Source organism: Mytilus galloprovincialis, chromosome 3 (genome assembly GCF_965363235.1).
Source record: "Mytilus galloprovincialis chromosome 3, xbMytGall1.hap1.1, whole genome shotgun sequence".
Lineage (NCBI taxonomy): Eukaryota > Metazoa > Mollusca > Bivalvia > Mytilida > Mytilidae > Mytilus > Mytilus galloprovincialis.
This window is the reverse complement of record NC_134840.1, coordinates 17,174,884-17,188,828: the sequence shown is the minus strand read 5'-3', so window position 1 is coordinate 17,188,828 and position 13,945 is coordinate 17,174,884. Positions and strand designations below refer to the sequence as shown.

At 32.9% G+C, this 13,945-nt stretch overlaps 1 protein-coding gene across 1 annotated transcript in view; it reads left to right on the top strand.

Annotated features, from left to right (window-relative positions):
• The window catches only part of LOC143067283 (cyclin-C-like), a 33,053-nt gene extending 27,777 nt beyond the window's left edge, over window positions 1-5,276 (top strand). Inside the window, exons 7-11 of the mRNA XM_076240411.1 lie at window positions 283-374; window positions 1,571-1,638; window positions 1,990-2,069; window positions 3,091-3,209; window positions 4,822-5,276. Coding sequence (XP_076096526.1) covers window positions 283-374; window positions 1,571-1,638; window positions 1,990-2,069; window positions 3,091-3,209; window positions 4,822-4,867 — 405 coding nt within the window. The 3' untranslated portion in view covers window positions 4,868-5,276. The remainder of the gene's footprint in view (window positions 1-282; window positions 375-1,570; window positions 1,639-1,989; window positions 2,070-3,090; window positions 3,210-4,821) is intronic.
• Window positions 5,277-13,945: the final 8,669 nt, after the last annotated feature.

Here is a 13,945-nt window from a genome sequence, read left to right as displayed (position 1 = left end):
ATTTCAGGATTGTTGTTTAGTATTGTACCATCCTTATCCTACATATTGTTTATTGATTTCAGGATTGTTGTTTAGTATTGTACCATCCTTATCGTACATAGTGTTTATTGATTTCAGGATTGTTGTTTAGTATTGTACCATCCTTATCCTACATATTGTTTATTGATTTCAGGATTGTTGTTTAGTATTGTACCATCCTTATCGTACATAGTGTTTATTGATTTCAGGATTGTTGTTTAGTATTGTACCATCCTTATCCTACATATTGTTTATTGATTTCAGGATTGTTGTTTAGTATTGTACCATCCTTACAGACCTTTAACAGAGTACTTTAAAGAACTACAACAAGATGAATCTCTCTTTCCATTGGCTTGGTAAACATGTTATATAAGGATATTAGTTAAGTTAATGTGTGGTATGCATCATTGAGACAGCAAACCAACAGCAACAGATAAGGAGAAAGGATCTGTAGTGATTATCACTCATTAAAAGAGATATGAAAGATACCAAAGTGACCTTCAAAATCATAAGTTGAATAAAAACTGACAAGTTCATGGCCACAAAACACACAAAAAGACAGACATCAGAACACAAAACACAACGAAGATAACTAAAGTCTGAGCAACACAAACCCCAACAACATATGGCATTTCATTACTTTTGTTAATCTCTACAAATGACCAACTCACAAAGATATAACTTAAAACTACTTCTTACACTGTACATAACTTAGGACAAAGACTTTTAAATGCTCTTGTGTCACACTTATTGATAAGTCTTTTAAAAAGATAAACAGAAAAAAAGAGAGAAAAGACACCAAATTAGTAACAAAAAATCTATTAAAAGTAGGCAACATCAAGGCCAAAAATATCACTGATAAAAGGACAAATAACATTAACAAAACACTACATATAAAACTAAAGACTAAGAAACATGAACCCCATCAAAAACAAGAACTATATTTAGTATTTGATAATATTATTGTCAGAGCTGTTGGAGTTGACTCTCCAAACTGTATAATGAAAAACCTCCAAACCATTCAAAAGTATAACAACAAAATTACCGAACTCCAAAGAAAATTCAAAATGGAAAGTCCCTTAACAAATGGCAAAAAACTCAAACATATCAAATGGATTGATAACAAATGTCATATACAGGCATTTCCTTATGTACAATATTCAAAAGAAAGGCAGACTTTTTTTTAGGAATGGTCTAATTAAATGAATTATTTCATCTACTATTTATGCAAAATATATAATATGGTACAGTATAATTGTGTATCTGTCTTACACCAATATCTCACAAATACAAAGTTAAAATATAGTTATATACAGATCTAACATTGTTTGGTTGATGTTTAGACGAGTTGTATGTACAGAATGTACACAGCCATGTACCGCCATCACTGCTGGTGATCCGATGGATAAATTTGTTGTAGAGTTGTCACTGGTTCAGACAACCTATAAATGTAATATATATATACATGTACTAGAATGACAAAACTAGTTAGTGAAACTTATACCTGTAATGCCATGATGATAGAATTAATCATGTATTTATTATTATACAGGAGAATAGTAAACGACAGTCTAAGAACAGATGTATGTCTAACATATCCTCCATACTTGATATCTTTAGGTAAGATTTATGTGCATCAGTGGACTCTGAGTAACTGCTATTATTTTAAATCTATATTCTGTTCATTAATTATAAGTCATAGTTGCTGTAACTCAGCATATAATTTGTTGAATGCCATCTCTGTGTCTATAATACAGCATTATTTCTGTTTCTAGACAAAGAGAATATCTTTACCAAATATAACTTGATATTTTTAATGGAATGATTAGGAAGACATCTATTGATTGACAGTTTTAAGAGTCAAAGGTGAAGTGAACAGCAGCAATTTATGAACTGAAATTTGACAATGTTCAGATAATAATGGTAAAAAAGTTATAAATTGCTTCTATGTTAATTCCATATTATTTACAGCATGTTTACATATAGCCTGTGTTATACAACAGAAGGACCTGCGACAGTGGTTAGCTGAATGTAATGTAGATATGGATAAGGTATGTACATATATCATATAAATCAGGCTGTTTGTCGCGACTATTGAATTATTTTACAATTGGTCATGTTGGAGAATTTTGTAGCTGACTGTAAGAGATTGGATATCTCATTTTTTAGTCTGTACTTTGACCTATAGTAGTTTACATCCTCATCATTTGGTCTCTTGCGGATAGTCGTCTCATTTTCAGTCATACCACATTTCCATAACTGTGGATTGACTGCATTCCTTACAAGACTTGGGATACTGATTTTCAAGGATTTCATGGGTAGAGATGAAGCACAAATTACAATGTTCAACAAAATACAAGTTTTCTATATGCTTGTACACAGACTCCACAAAATCAAATATATATTCTTTCTCACTCTGCAAAATTGGAACCAACAAAAATAATTGGGTTAACATAGGATAATGTAAGCCTTAACATTGCATGAAATTTAACATCACAAATAAACTAAAAATTGAATAAAACAATTAAGAATTGAATGCTTCTTTTGTAACTTCATTTGGGTGTAAAAGCGTTGACCGAAGTACATTTTGAATAAAGCGCGGAAGCCTTTCATTCTAAAAATGTGTGCACGGTCAACACTTTTACAACCCTATGAAGTAACAAAAAGAAGCATTCAATACTTATAATTACATTTTTTAGCTAGGATCATGAAAACACAAATTTTATCATTTTTTTAATTTAATTTACCGGTGCACTTTATTGTGGGACCACGTGTAATCCTGAATGATAATTTTATTGTGTAATGCAATTGCTTAAGGAATAACATGTGATGTGCAGTTACCAAATCAGAATAAAGTATTATAATGAAACATACATCTAATGTAATTATTATGGAATAAAATATCAGACAATTAAAAAATAACCAATCACTGAATATGACTATTTCTACAGTAATAATGACATGATAATGCAGTAAGTGGTGAAACTAAGATTTTAAAACAAGATACCCGCTAACACAGAAGGTACAAATCCTTTATAGATAAATCCAGAAAAATTAATGCTTTGTTTGCAGATTCTTGAAATTTCAAGACAGATTTTGGCTTTGTATGAGTTATGGAAAAGTTATGATGAGAAAAAAGAAATTGCAGCAATATTAGAAAAAATGCCCAAGCCAAATACCAGTCCAACACCGTAAGTATTGATAATGTCAGAAACCAACGATCCAGCCAAATACCAGTCCAACACTGTAAGTATTGATAATGTCAGAAACCAAGGATCCAGCCAAATACCAGTCCAACACTGTAAGTATTGATAATGTCAGAAACCAAGGATCCAGCCAAATACCAGTCCAACACTGTAAGTATTGATAATATTAGAAAAAACAAGGATCAAGCCAAATACCAGTCCAACACTGTAAGTATTGATAATGTCAGAAACCAAGGGTCAAGCCGAATACCAGTCCAACACCGTACGTATTGATAATGTCAGAAACCAAGGGTCAAGGCAAATACCAGTCCAACACTGTAAGTATTGATAATGTCAGAAACCAAGGGTCAAGCCAAATACCAGTCCAACACTGTAAGTATTGATAATGTCAGAAACCAAGGATCCAGCCAAATACCAGTCCAACACTGTAAGTATTGATAATGTCAGAAACCAAGGATCCAGCCAAATACCAGTCCAACACTAAGTATTGATAATGTCAGAAACCAAGAATCCAGCCAAATACCAGTCTAACACTGTAAGTATTGATAATGTCAGAAAAAAACAAGGATCAAGCCAAATACCAGTCCAACACCATAAGTATTAATAATGTCAGAAACCAAGGATCAAACCAAATACCAGTCCAACACTGTAAGTATTGATAATGTCAGAAACCAAGGATCAATCCAAATACCAGTCCAACACCATAAGTATTGATAATGTCAGAAACAAGGGATCAAGCCAAATACCAGTCCAACACCATAAGTATTGATAATGTCAGAAACCAAGGATCAAACCAAATACCAGTCCAACACTGTAAGTATTGATAATGTCAGAAACCAAGGATCAATCCAAATACCAGTCCAACACCATAAGTATTGATAATGTCAGAAACAAGGGATCAAGCCAAATACCAGTCCAACACCATAAGTATTGATAATGTCAGAAACCAAGGATCAAACCAAATACCAGTCCAACACTGTAAGTATTGATAATGTCAGAAACCAAGGATCAAACCAAATACCAGTCCAACACTGTAAGTATTGATAATGTCAGAAACCAAGGATCAAACCAAATACCAGTCCAACACCATAAGTATTGATAATGTCAGAAACCATAGATGATGAATATAACATTAAAAAAAAAAAAACATGTTGCTAGGTATGTCCAATACACGATGTTGTGATGATATCAACGGACTGGTTATGTAAAAGAACATACAAAGCAAACTATAAACAGCAAGCAAGCATACGCTTGCAGTTATTAAAAACAAGCTAAATTTATCTATTTTGTTTGTATGAAACCACCTGAGTGAGTGTTATTCATTGAGGATTTCAAAAAAATTGCGAAAATGCAACCAAATAATCAATGTTGTGATACATGATAATTTCAGCTTAAATGATACAAAAGGGCAATGAAAGCTATTCCCATCACATTTCCTGTAATTTTCCCGTGATAAACATTAAGCTTCTGAAAAAACTTCATAAAATTTTACATGAGTTGATTTTAACAAAAATTAATGTCATCAAAATGATAATCAGGAAGTACTTATATTTCTATTTGTTTTTTTTGGTTATATCTTGTGATTTATTTATTGTAGAACTTCTGCACAAGATGGAAGTCAACAATCTCAATCTGTACAGTGATTGGAGGATTGATTCTAATCTATTCCTGAACTATTACACAAAGACCAACATTCATTGAAATTATATCCTAATAAGGACAACCATTGGACATGTGCATATTACCAAAATTTGTAATCTACTTTATGAAGTTAGGATTATATTAGGGCCTTTTCAATGGTTCCAGTGTATTGCTATGATAAATAAAACTGTGTTGTACTGTTCATCAATGTGTTGTAAAGTATTGTAAATTAAAATAAAATTGGGACCCAACAATTGAAAATTTTGATATACTGAAATGAACTACTATCTTTACAACAGATACAAGAAAAAAGTTAGAGAAAAAAAGATGGTTTCCATTGTATGTAGCAAGATAAAACAAATGTATTTGTATGGGAATGCAAATTCTCAGTAATAAAATATTTTGAATAAGTTCAAGTCATTATGTGCACAATAAAATCAGGTTTAATAATAAGTATATTCTAATAGATACAACTGATGCTATGGTAAAAAGTTTTAGTATGCTAATTATTAACATTAGCATATTTTGTCTATGATACTGGTAATTTAAAAAATTTAAAGACCATACAATAGATTGAAAGTGTCATTTCTCTGTATCAAAATCATCATTTGGTATGCTCAATCAACCATTTACCATTATGCTTTTGTCATTTTATTAACTAACATGTGCAGAACACAACCCTTTGTACCAGTAAGATGTAGATATTGCACCATTTGCTACAATTAGGCACCTTCAATAAGAGTTTATTACAAAATTTAGTGGTAAAATATCCAGTAGATTTTCCCAAAGAAATTGATGTCACAGGTACTGAAAACAGATGTCTTGGAAACGGGAAAAGTCTTGACAATATTTTCAATCTGACAGCTCATTCCTTGTTTTATATAATATGAACTGTATCGGATATAAATCGTCCTTATGCAAGTGCATATATATATACATTTTGTATGTAGATATTAGAAGATGTTGTGTGAGTGCCAATGAGACAACTCTCCTTCCAAGTCACAATTTATAAAAGTAAACCATTATAGGTTTAAGTTCTGTCTTCAGCACAGAGTCTAAGCTCACACCAAACAGCAAACTATAAAGGGCCCCCAAAAATGACTTTTGTAAAACCATATTCAAACAGGAAAACCAATAAACTTTATATTCCAGAGGAAAGAAGATCTTTAGGCGTCATACCTTGTGTACAGATGCCTAATGTTATGAATTTTCCACTTGTCATATGTCCCTTGTCCATGATGTTGAGTGACTGCTTGAAAATTATTTTTTAAATTTTTTTTTCATGTGAATTTCTCACTTTTTATGAGTAATAGCAAACTATATTTGGTAGTTATGAGTTCCTTGAAGACAGGGTACACATAACATCAACCTTATTTCATGGATGTCAGTTATCAAGGTTAAAGTTCCTGACGAGGTCTGTATCTCAGATACTGTTAGCAGCAGGTCAAATACATTTAAGGAATGACTGCAATTTTTTTCTGTCTATAAAGAAATAACATAAAAAATGTGTTGCACACTGAACAACCTTCGTAGTTCATTGTTTTTCCATTTTCTACCTGGGGTTGATTTGAGTAACTATGCTCGTTAGTTTCCATTTTCTACTTAAGTTTGGTTTGAGTAACTATTCTCTATAGTGTCCATTTTCTACCTAAGGTTGATTTGAGTAACTTTGCTCTATAGTTTCCATTTTCTACCTAAGGTTGGTTTGAGTAACTATGCTCGTTAGTTTCCATTTTCTACTTAAGGTTGGTTTGAGTAACTATGCTCTATAGTGTCCATTTTTTACCTAAGGTTGATTTGAGTAACTTTGCTCTATAGTGTCCATTTTTTATCTAAGGTTGGTTTGAGTAACTTTGCTCTATAGTTTCCATTTTCTACCTTAGATTGGTTTGAGTAACTATGCTCTATAGTTTCCATTTTCTACCTATGGTTGGTTTCAGTAACTATGCTCTATTTATAGTTTCCAATTTCTACCTAAGGTTTGTTTGAGTAACTATACTCTATAGTGTCCATTTTCTACTTAACGTTGGCTTGAGTAACTTTGCTCTATAGTTTCCATTTTCTACCTAAGGTTGGTTTGAGTAACTATACTCTATAGTGTTCATTTTCTACCTAAGGTTGGTTTGAGTAACTTTGCTCTATAGTGTCCATTTTCTACTTAACGTTGGCTTGAGTAACTTTGCTCTATAGTTTCCATTTTCTATCTAAGGTTGGTTTGAGTAACTATGCTTTATAGTGTTCATTTTCTACCTAAGGTTGATTTGAGTAACTATGCTTTATAGTTTCCATTTTCTACCTTAGATTGGTTTGAGTAACTATGCTCTATAGTTTCCATTTTCTACCTAAGGTTGGTTTGAGTAACTATACTCTATAGTGTTCATTTTCTACCTAAGGTTGGTTTGAGTAACTTTGCTCTATAGTGTCCATTTTCTACTTAACGTTGGCTTGAGTAACTTTGCTCTATAGTTTCCATTTTCTATCTAAGGTTGATTTGAGTAACTATGCTCTATAGTTTCCATTTTCTACCTATGGTTGGTTTGAGTAACTATGCTTTATAGTTTCCATTTTCTACCTAAGGTTGGTTTGAGTAACTATGCTCTATAGTTTCCATTTTCTACCTTAGATTGGTTTGAGTAACTATGCTCTATAGTGTTCATTTTCTACCTATGGTTGGTATTCTGTTACACCTTTCCTCAATTTGTGTATTTCCTTCGATTATATTTCTTATCTGTTTATGTGTTCCAGTCTAGGAGGATTATTCATCTTTAACCTTATAAGAACATTAAAACATCGTATCATCGCTACCTTTCCCCTTCTCAAACTGAACATTGCAAGGTCATACCAGTTCTGGAGAACTTTTCAGAGGACAAACGTCATCTAGGACACAATTCGTGGCTAACCACAGAGTGAGTTAACTTTACAACATTGTTTTTGAAGCCTTCAAATTACTCTATACATATTTGAACATTCTCTCCGTGAAACACTGGAAATTTAACTGCTCTTGAAAGTACAACATTTTCTCGGATTCAACGGACTGTGCTATCTATTACTTTTGACATTTCGTTTTAATAACATTAATTGAACACATTGTAAAATTGTATTTTATTTGTTTTTCAGTTTTTTACCATTTATAGATTGGTTTAAGAATAAATTGTCAGCACCTGATATTCTTATTGCTTGAGCCCAATCGTGGTTATACTTAATGGTCAGGCCATTACAGTTGGTTTCAGTAACTATGCTCTATTTATAGTTTCCAATTTCTACCTAAGGTTGGTTTGAGTAACTATACTCTATAGTGTTCATTTTCTACCTAAGGTTGGTATGAGTAACTTTGCTCTATAGTGTCCATTTTCTACTTAGGGAGCTACCATTTGATTTTTATGGGGGGGCTAGGATGAAAAATTTTGTCCTACATTTTTTTTAGCTGTAATCTCTGTCCTGCATTTTTATTTTTCACTCTGTTCGGTCCTGCCTTTTTTTTTTTAGTTTTTCCTGACTTTTTTTTACCTAAATTGTCGTCCTGACTTTTTTTTTGCAAGTGTCTCATCCTGCCTTTTTTTTTTACTCAAAACTCCTGTCCTGCCTATTTTTTTCAAATTTCATCCTAGCCCCCCCATAAAAATCAAATGGTAGCTCCCTTAACGTTGGCTTGAGTAACTATGCTCTATAGTTTCCATTTTCTACCTAAGGTTGGTTTGAGTAACTATGCTTTATAGTGTTCATTTATTACCTAAGGTTGATTTGAGTAACTATGCTCTATAGTTTCCATTTTCTACCTATGGTTGGTTTGAGTAACTTTGCTCTATAGTGTCCATTTTCTACCTAAGGTTGATTTGAATAACTATGCTCCATAGTTTCCATTTTCTACCTTAGGTTGGTTTGAGTAACTATGCTCTATAGTGTTCATTTTCTACCTAAGATTGGTTTGAGTAACTTTGCTCTATAGTTTCCATTTTCTACCTAAGTTTGATTTGAGTAGCTATGCTCTATAGTTTCCATTTTCTACCTTAGATTTGTTTGAGTAACTATGCTCTATAGTGTCCATTTTCTACCTAAGGTTGGTTTGAGTAACTATGCTCCATAGTTTCCATTTTCTATCTAAGGTTGGTTTGAGTAACTATGCTCTATAGTGTTCATTTTCTACCTATGGTTGGTTTGAGTAACTTTGCTCTATAGTGTCCATTTTCTACCTAAGTTTGATTTGAGTAGCTATGCTCTATAGTTTCCATTTTCTACCTTAGGTTGGTTTGAGTAACTATGCTTTATAGTGTCCATTTTCTACCTAAGGTTGATTTGAATAACTTTGCTCTATAGTTTCCATTTTCTACCTAAGGTTGGTTTGAGTAACTATGCTCTATAGTTTCTATTTTCTACCTAAGGTTGGTTTGAGTAACTATGCTCTATAGTGTTCATTTTCTACCTAAGGTTGGTTTGAGTAACTTTAGTCTATAGTGTCTATTTTCTACCTAAGGTTGATTTAAGTAACTATGCTCTATAGTTTCAATTTTTTTATCTAAGGTTGATTTGAGTAACTATGCTCTATAGTTTCCATTTTCTGCCTAATGTTGATTTGAGTAACTATGCTCTATAGTTTCCATTTTCTACCTGATGTTGGATTGAGTAGCTATGCTCTATAGTGTTCATTTTCAACCTAAGGTTGATTTGAGTAACTTTGCTCTATAGTTACATTTTCTGCCTAATGTTGATTTGAGTAACTATGCTCTATAGTTTCCATTTTCTACCTGATGTTGGATTGAGTAGCTATGCTCTATAGTGTTCATTTTCAACCTAAGGTTGATTTGAGTAACTTTGCTCTATAGTTTCCATTTTCTACCTAAGGTTGGTTTGAGTGACTTTGCTCTATAGTGGCCATTTTGTAACTAAGGTTGATTTGAGTAACTATGCTCTATAGTTTCCATTTTCTACCTAAGGTTGGTTTGAGTAACTATGCTCTATAGTGTTCATTTTCTACCTAAGGTTGGTTTGATTAACTATGCTCTATAGGTTCCACTTTCTACCTAAGGTTGGTTTGAGTAACTTTGCTCTATAGTTTCCATTTTCTACCTAAGGTTGGTTTGAGTAATTATGCTCTATAGCCTTCATTTTCTACATAAGGTGGTTTGAGTAACTATGCTCTATAGTTTCCATTTTCTACCTAAGGTTGGTTTCAGTAACTATGCTCTATAGTTTCCATTTTTTACCTAAGGTTAGTTTGAGTAATTATGCTCTATAGTTTCCATTTTCTACCTAAGGTTGGTTTCAATAACTATGCTCTATAGTTTCCATTTTCTACCTAAGGTTGGTTTGATTAACTATGCTCTATAGTTTTCATTTTCTACCTAAGGTTGGTTTGAGTAACTACGCTCTATAGTGTTCATTTTCTACCTAAGGTTGGTTTGAGTAACTATGCTCTATAGTTTCCACTTTCTACCTCAGGTTGGTTTGAGTAACTACGCTCTATAGTTTCCGTTTTCTACCTAATGTTGGTTTGAGTGACTTTGCTCTGTAGTTTTCATTTTCTACCTAAGGTTGGTTTGAGTAACTATGCTCTATAGTGTTCATTTTCTACCGAAGATTGGTTTGAGTGTCTTTGCTCTATAGTGTCCATTTTGTAACTAAGGTTGGTTTGAGTAACTATGCTCTATAGTGTTCATTTTCTACGTACGGTTGGTTTGAGTAACTATGCTCTATAGTTTCCATTTTCTACCTAAGGTTGGTTTGAGTAATTATGCTCTATAGTGTTCATTTTCTACCTAAGGTTGGTTTGAGTAACTACGCTCTATAGTTTCCGTTTTCTACCTAAGTTTGGTTTGAGTAACTTTGCTCTATAGTTTCCATTTTCTACCTAAGGTTGGTTTGAGTAACTACGCTCTATAGTTTCCGTTTTCTACCTAAGGTTGGTTTGAGTAACTTTGCTCTATAGTTGCCATTTTCTACCTGATGTTGGTTTGACTCACTTTGCTCTATAGTTTTCATTTTCTACCTAAGGTTGGTTTGAGTAACTATGCTCTATAGTGTTGATTTTCTACCGAAGGTAGGTTTGAGTATCTTTGCTCTATAGTGTCCATTTTGTACCTAAGGCTGGTTTGATTAACTATGCTCTATACTTTCAACTTTCTACCTAATGTTGGTTTGAGTAATTATGCTCTATAGCGTTTATTTTCTACAAAAGGTGGTTTGAGTAACTATGCTCTATAGTTTATATTTTCTACCTAAGGTTGGTTTAAGTAACTATGCTCTATAGTGTCCATTTTCTACCTAAGGTTGGTTTGAGTAACTTTGCTCTATAGTTTCCATTTTCTACCTAAGGTTGGTTTGAGTAACTATGCTCTATAGTGTCCATTTTCTACCTAAGGTTGGTTTGAGTAACTATGCTCTATAGTTTCCATTTTCTACTTATGGTTGGTTTGAGTAACTATGCTCTATAGTTTCCATTTTCTACCTAAGGCTGGTTTTAGTATAAACTATGCTTTATAGTGTTGATTTTCTACCTAAGGTTGGTTTGAGTAACTATGCTCTATAGTGTTCATTTTCTACCTAAGGTAGGTTTGAGTAACTATGCTCTATAGTTTCCATTTTCTACATAAGGGTGGTTAAGGTAACTATGCTCTATAGTTTCCATTTTCTACCTAAGGTTGGTTTCAGTAACTATGCTCTATAGTTTCCATTCTATCTAAGGTTGGTTTGAGTAACTATGTTCTGTAGTGTTCATTTTTCTGCATAAGGTTGGTTTGAGTAACTATGCTTTAAAGTGTTCATTTTCTACCTATGGTGGGTTTGAGTAGTAACTATGCTCTATAGTATTCATTTTCTGCATAAGGTTGGTTTGAGTAACTATGCTCTATAGTGTTCATTTTCTACCTAAGGTTGGTTTGAGTAACTATGTTTTGTAGTGTCCATTTTCTACCTAAGGTTGGTTTGAGTAACTTTGCTCTATAGTTTCCATTTTCTACCTATCGTTGATTTGAGTAACTTTGCTCTATAGTGTCCATTTTCTACCTTAGGTTGATTTGAGTAACTATGCTCTTTAGTTTCCTTTTTCTACCTTAGATAGGTTTGAGTAACTATGCTCTATAGTTTCCATTTTCTACCTTAGATTGATTTGAGTAACTTTGCTCTATAGTTTCCATTTTCTACCTAATGTTGATTTGAGTAACAATGCTCTATAGTGTTCATTTTCTATCTAAGGTTGGTTTGAGTAACTTTGCTCTATAGTTTCCATTTTCTACCTAAGGTTGGTTTGAGTAACTATGCTCTATAGTGTCCATTTTCTACCTAAGGTTGGTTTGAGTAACTATGCTCTATAGTTTCCATTTTCTACTTATGGTTGGTTTGAGTAACTATGCTCTATAGTTTCCATTTTCTACCTAAGGTTGGTTTTAGTAACTATGCTCTATAGTGTTGATTTTCTACCTAAGGTTGCTTTGAGTAACTATGCTCTATAGTGTTCATTTTCTACCTAAGGATGGTTTGAGTAACTATGCTCTATAGTTTCCATTTTCTACATAAGGGTGGTTTGAGTAACTATGCTCTATAGTTTCCATTTTCTACCTAAGGTTGGTTTGAGTAACTATGCTCTATAGTTTCCATTTTCTATCTAAGGTTGGTTTGAGTAACTATGTTCTGTAGTGTTCATTTTCTGGATAAGGTTGGTTTGAGTAACTATGCTCTAAAGTGTTCATTTTCTACCTATGGTGGGTTTGAGTAGTAACTATGCTCTATAGTGTTCATTTTCTGCATAAGGTTGGTTTGAGTAACTATGTTCTGTAGTGTCCATTTTCTACCTAAGGTTGGTTTGAGTAACTTTGCTCTATAGTTTCAATTTTCTACCGAATGTTGATTTGAGTAAATTTGCTCTATAGTGTCCATTTTCTACCTAAGGTTGATTTGAGTAACTATGCTCTTTAGTTTCATTTTTCTACCTTAGATAGGTTTGAGTAACTATGCTCTATAGTTTCCATTTTCTACCTTAGATTGATTTGAGTAACTTTGCTCTATAGTTTCCATTTTCTATCTAAGGTTGGTTTGAGTAACTTTGCTCTATAGTTTCTTTTTTCTACCTAAGGTTTATTTGAGTAACTATGCTCTATAGTGTTCATTTTCTACCTAAGGTTGGTTTGAGTAACTATGCTCTATAGTTTCCATTTTCTACCTAAGGTTGGTTTGAGTGACTTTGCTCTATAGTTTTCATTTTATACTAAAGGTTGGTTTGAGTAACTATGCTCTATAGTGTCCATTTTCTACCTAAAGTTGGTTTGAGTAACTTTGCTCTATAGTTTCCATTTTTTACCTGAGGTTGGTTTAAGTGACTTTGCTCGATAGTTTTCATTTTCTACTAAAGGTTGGTTTGAGTAACTATGCTCTATAGTGTTCATTTTTGACCGAAGGTTGGTTTGAGTAACTTTGCTCTATAGTGTCCATTTTGTATCTAAAGTTGATTTGATTAACTATGCTCTATAGTTTCTATTTTCTACCTAAGGTTGGTTTGAGTAACTATGCTCTTTAGTTTCCATTTTCTACCTAAGATTGGTTTGAGTAACTATGCTCTATAGTTTCCATTTTCTACTTATGGTTGGTTTGAGTAACTATGCTCTATAGTTTCCATTTTCTACCTAAGGTTGGTTTTAGTAACTATGCTCTATAGTGTTGATTTTCTACCTAAGGTTGGTTTGAGTAACTATGCTCTATAGTGTTCATTTTCTACCTAAGGTTGGTTTCAGTAACTATGCTCTATAGTTTCCATTTTCTACATAAGGGTGGTTTGAGTAACTATGCTCTATAGTTTCCATTTTCTACCTAAAGTTGGTTTCATTAACTATGCTCTATATTTTCCATTTTCTATCTAAGGTTGGTTTGAGTAACTATGTTCTGTAGTGTTCATTTTCTGCATAAGGTTGGTTTGAGTAACTATGCTCTAAAGTGTTCATTTTCTACCTATGGTGGGTTTGAGTAGTAACTATGCTCTATAGTGTTCATTTTCTGCATAAGGTTGATTTGAGTAACTATGCTCTATAGTTTCCATTTTCTGCCTAAGGTTGGTTCGAGTAACTATGCTGTATAGTGTTCATGTGCTACCTATG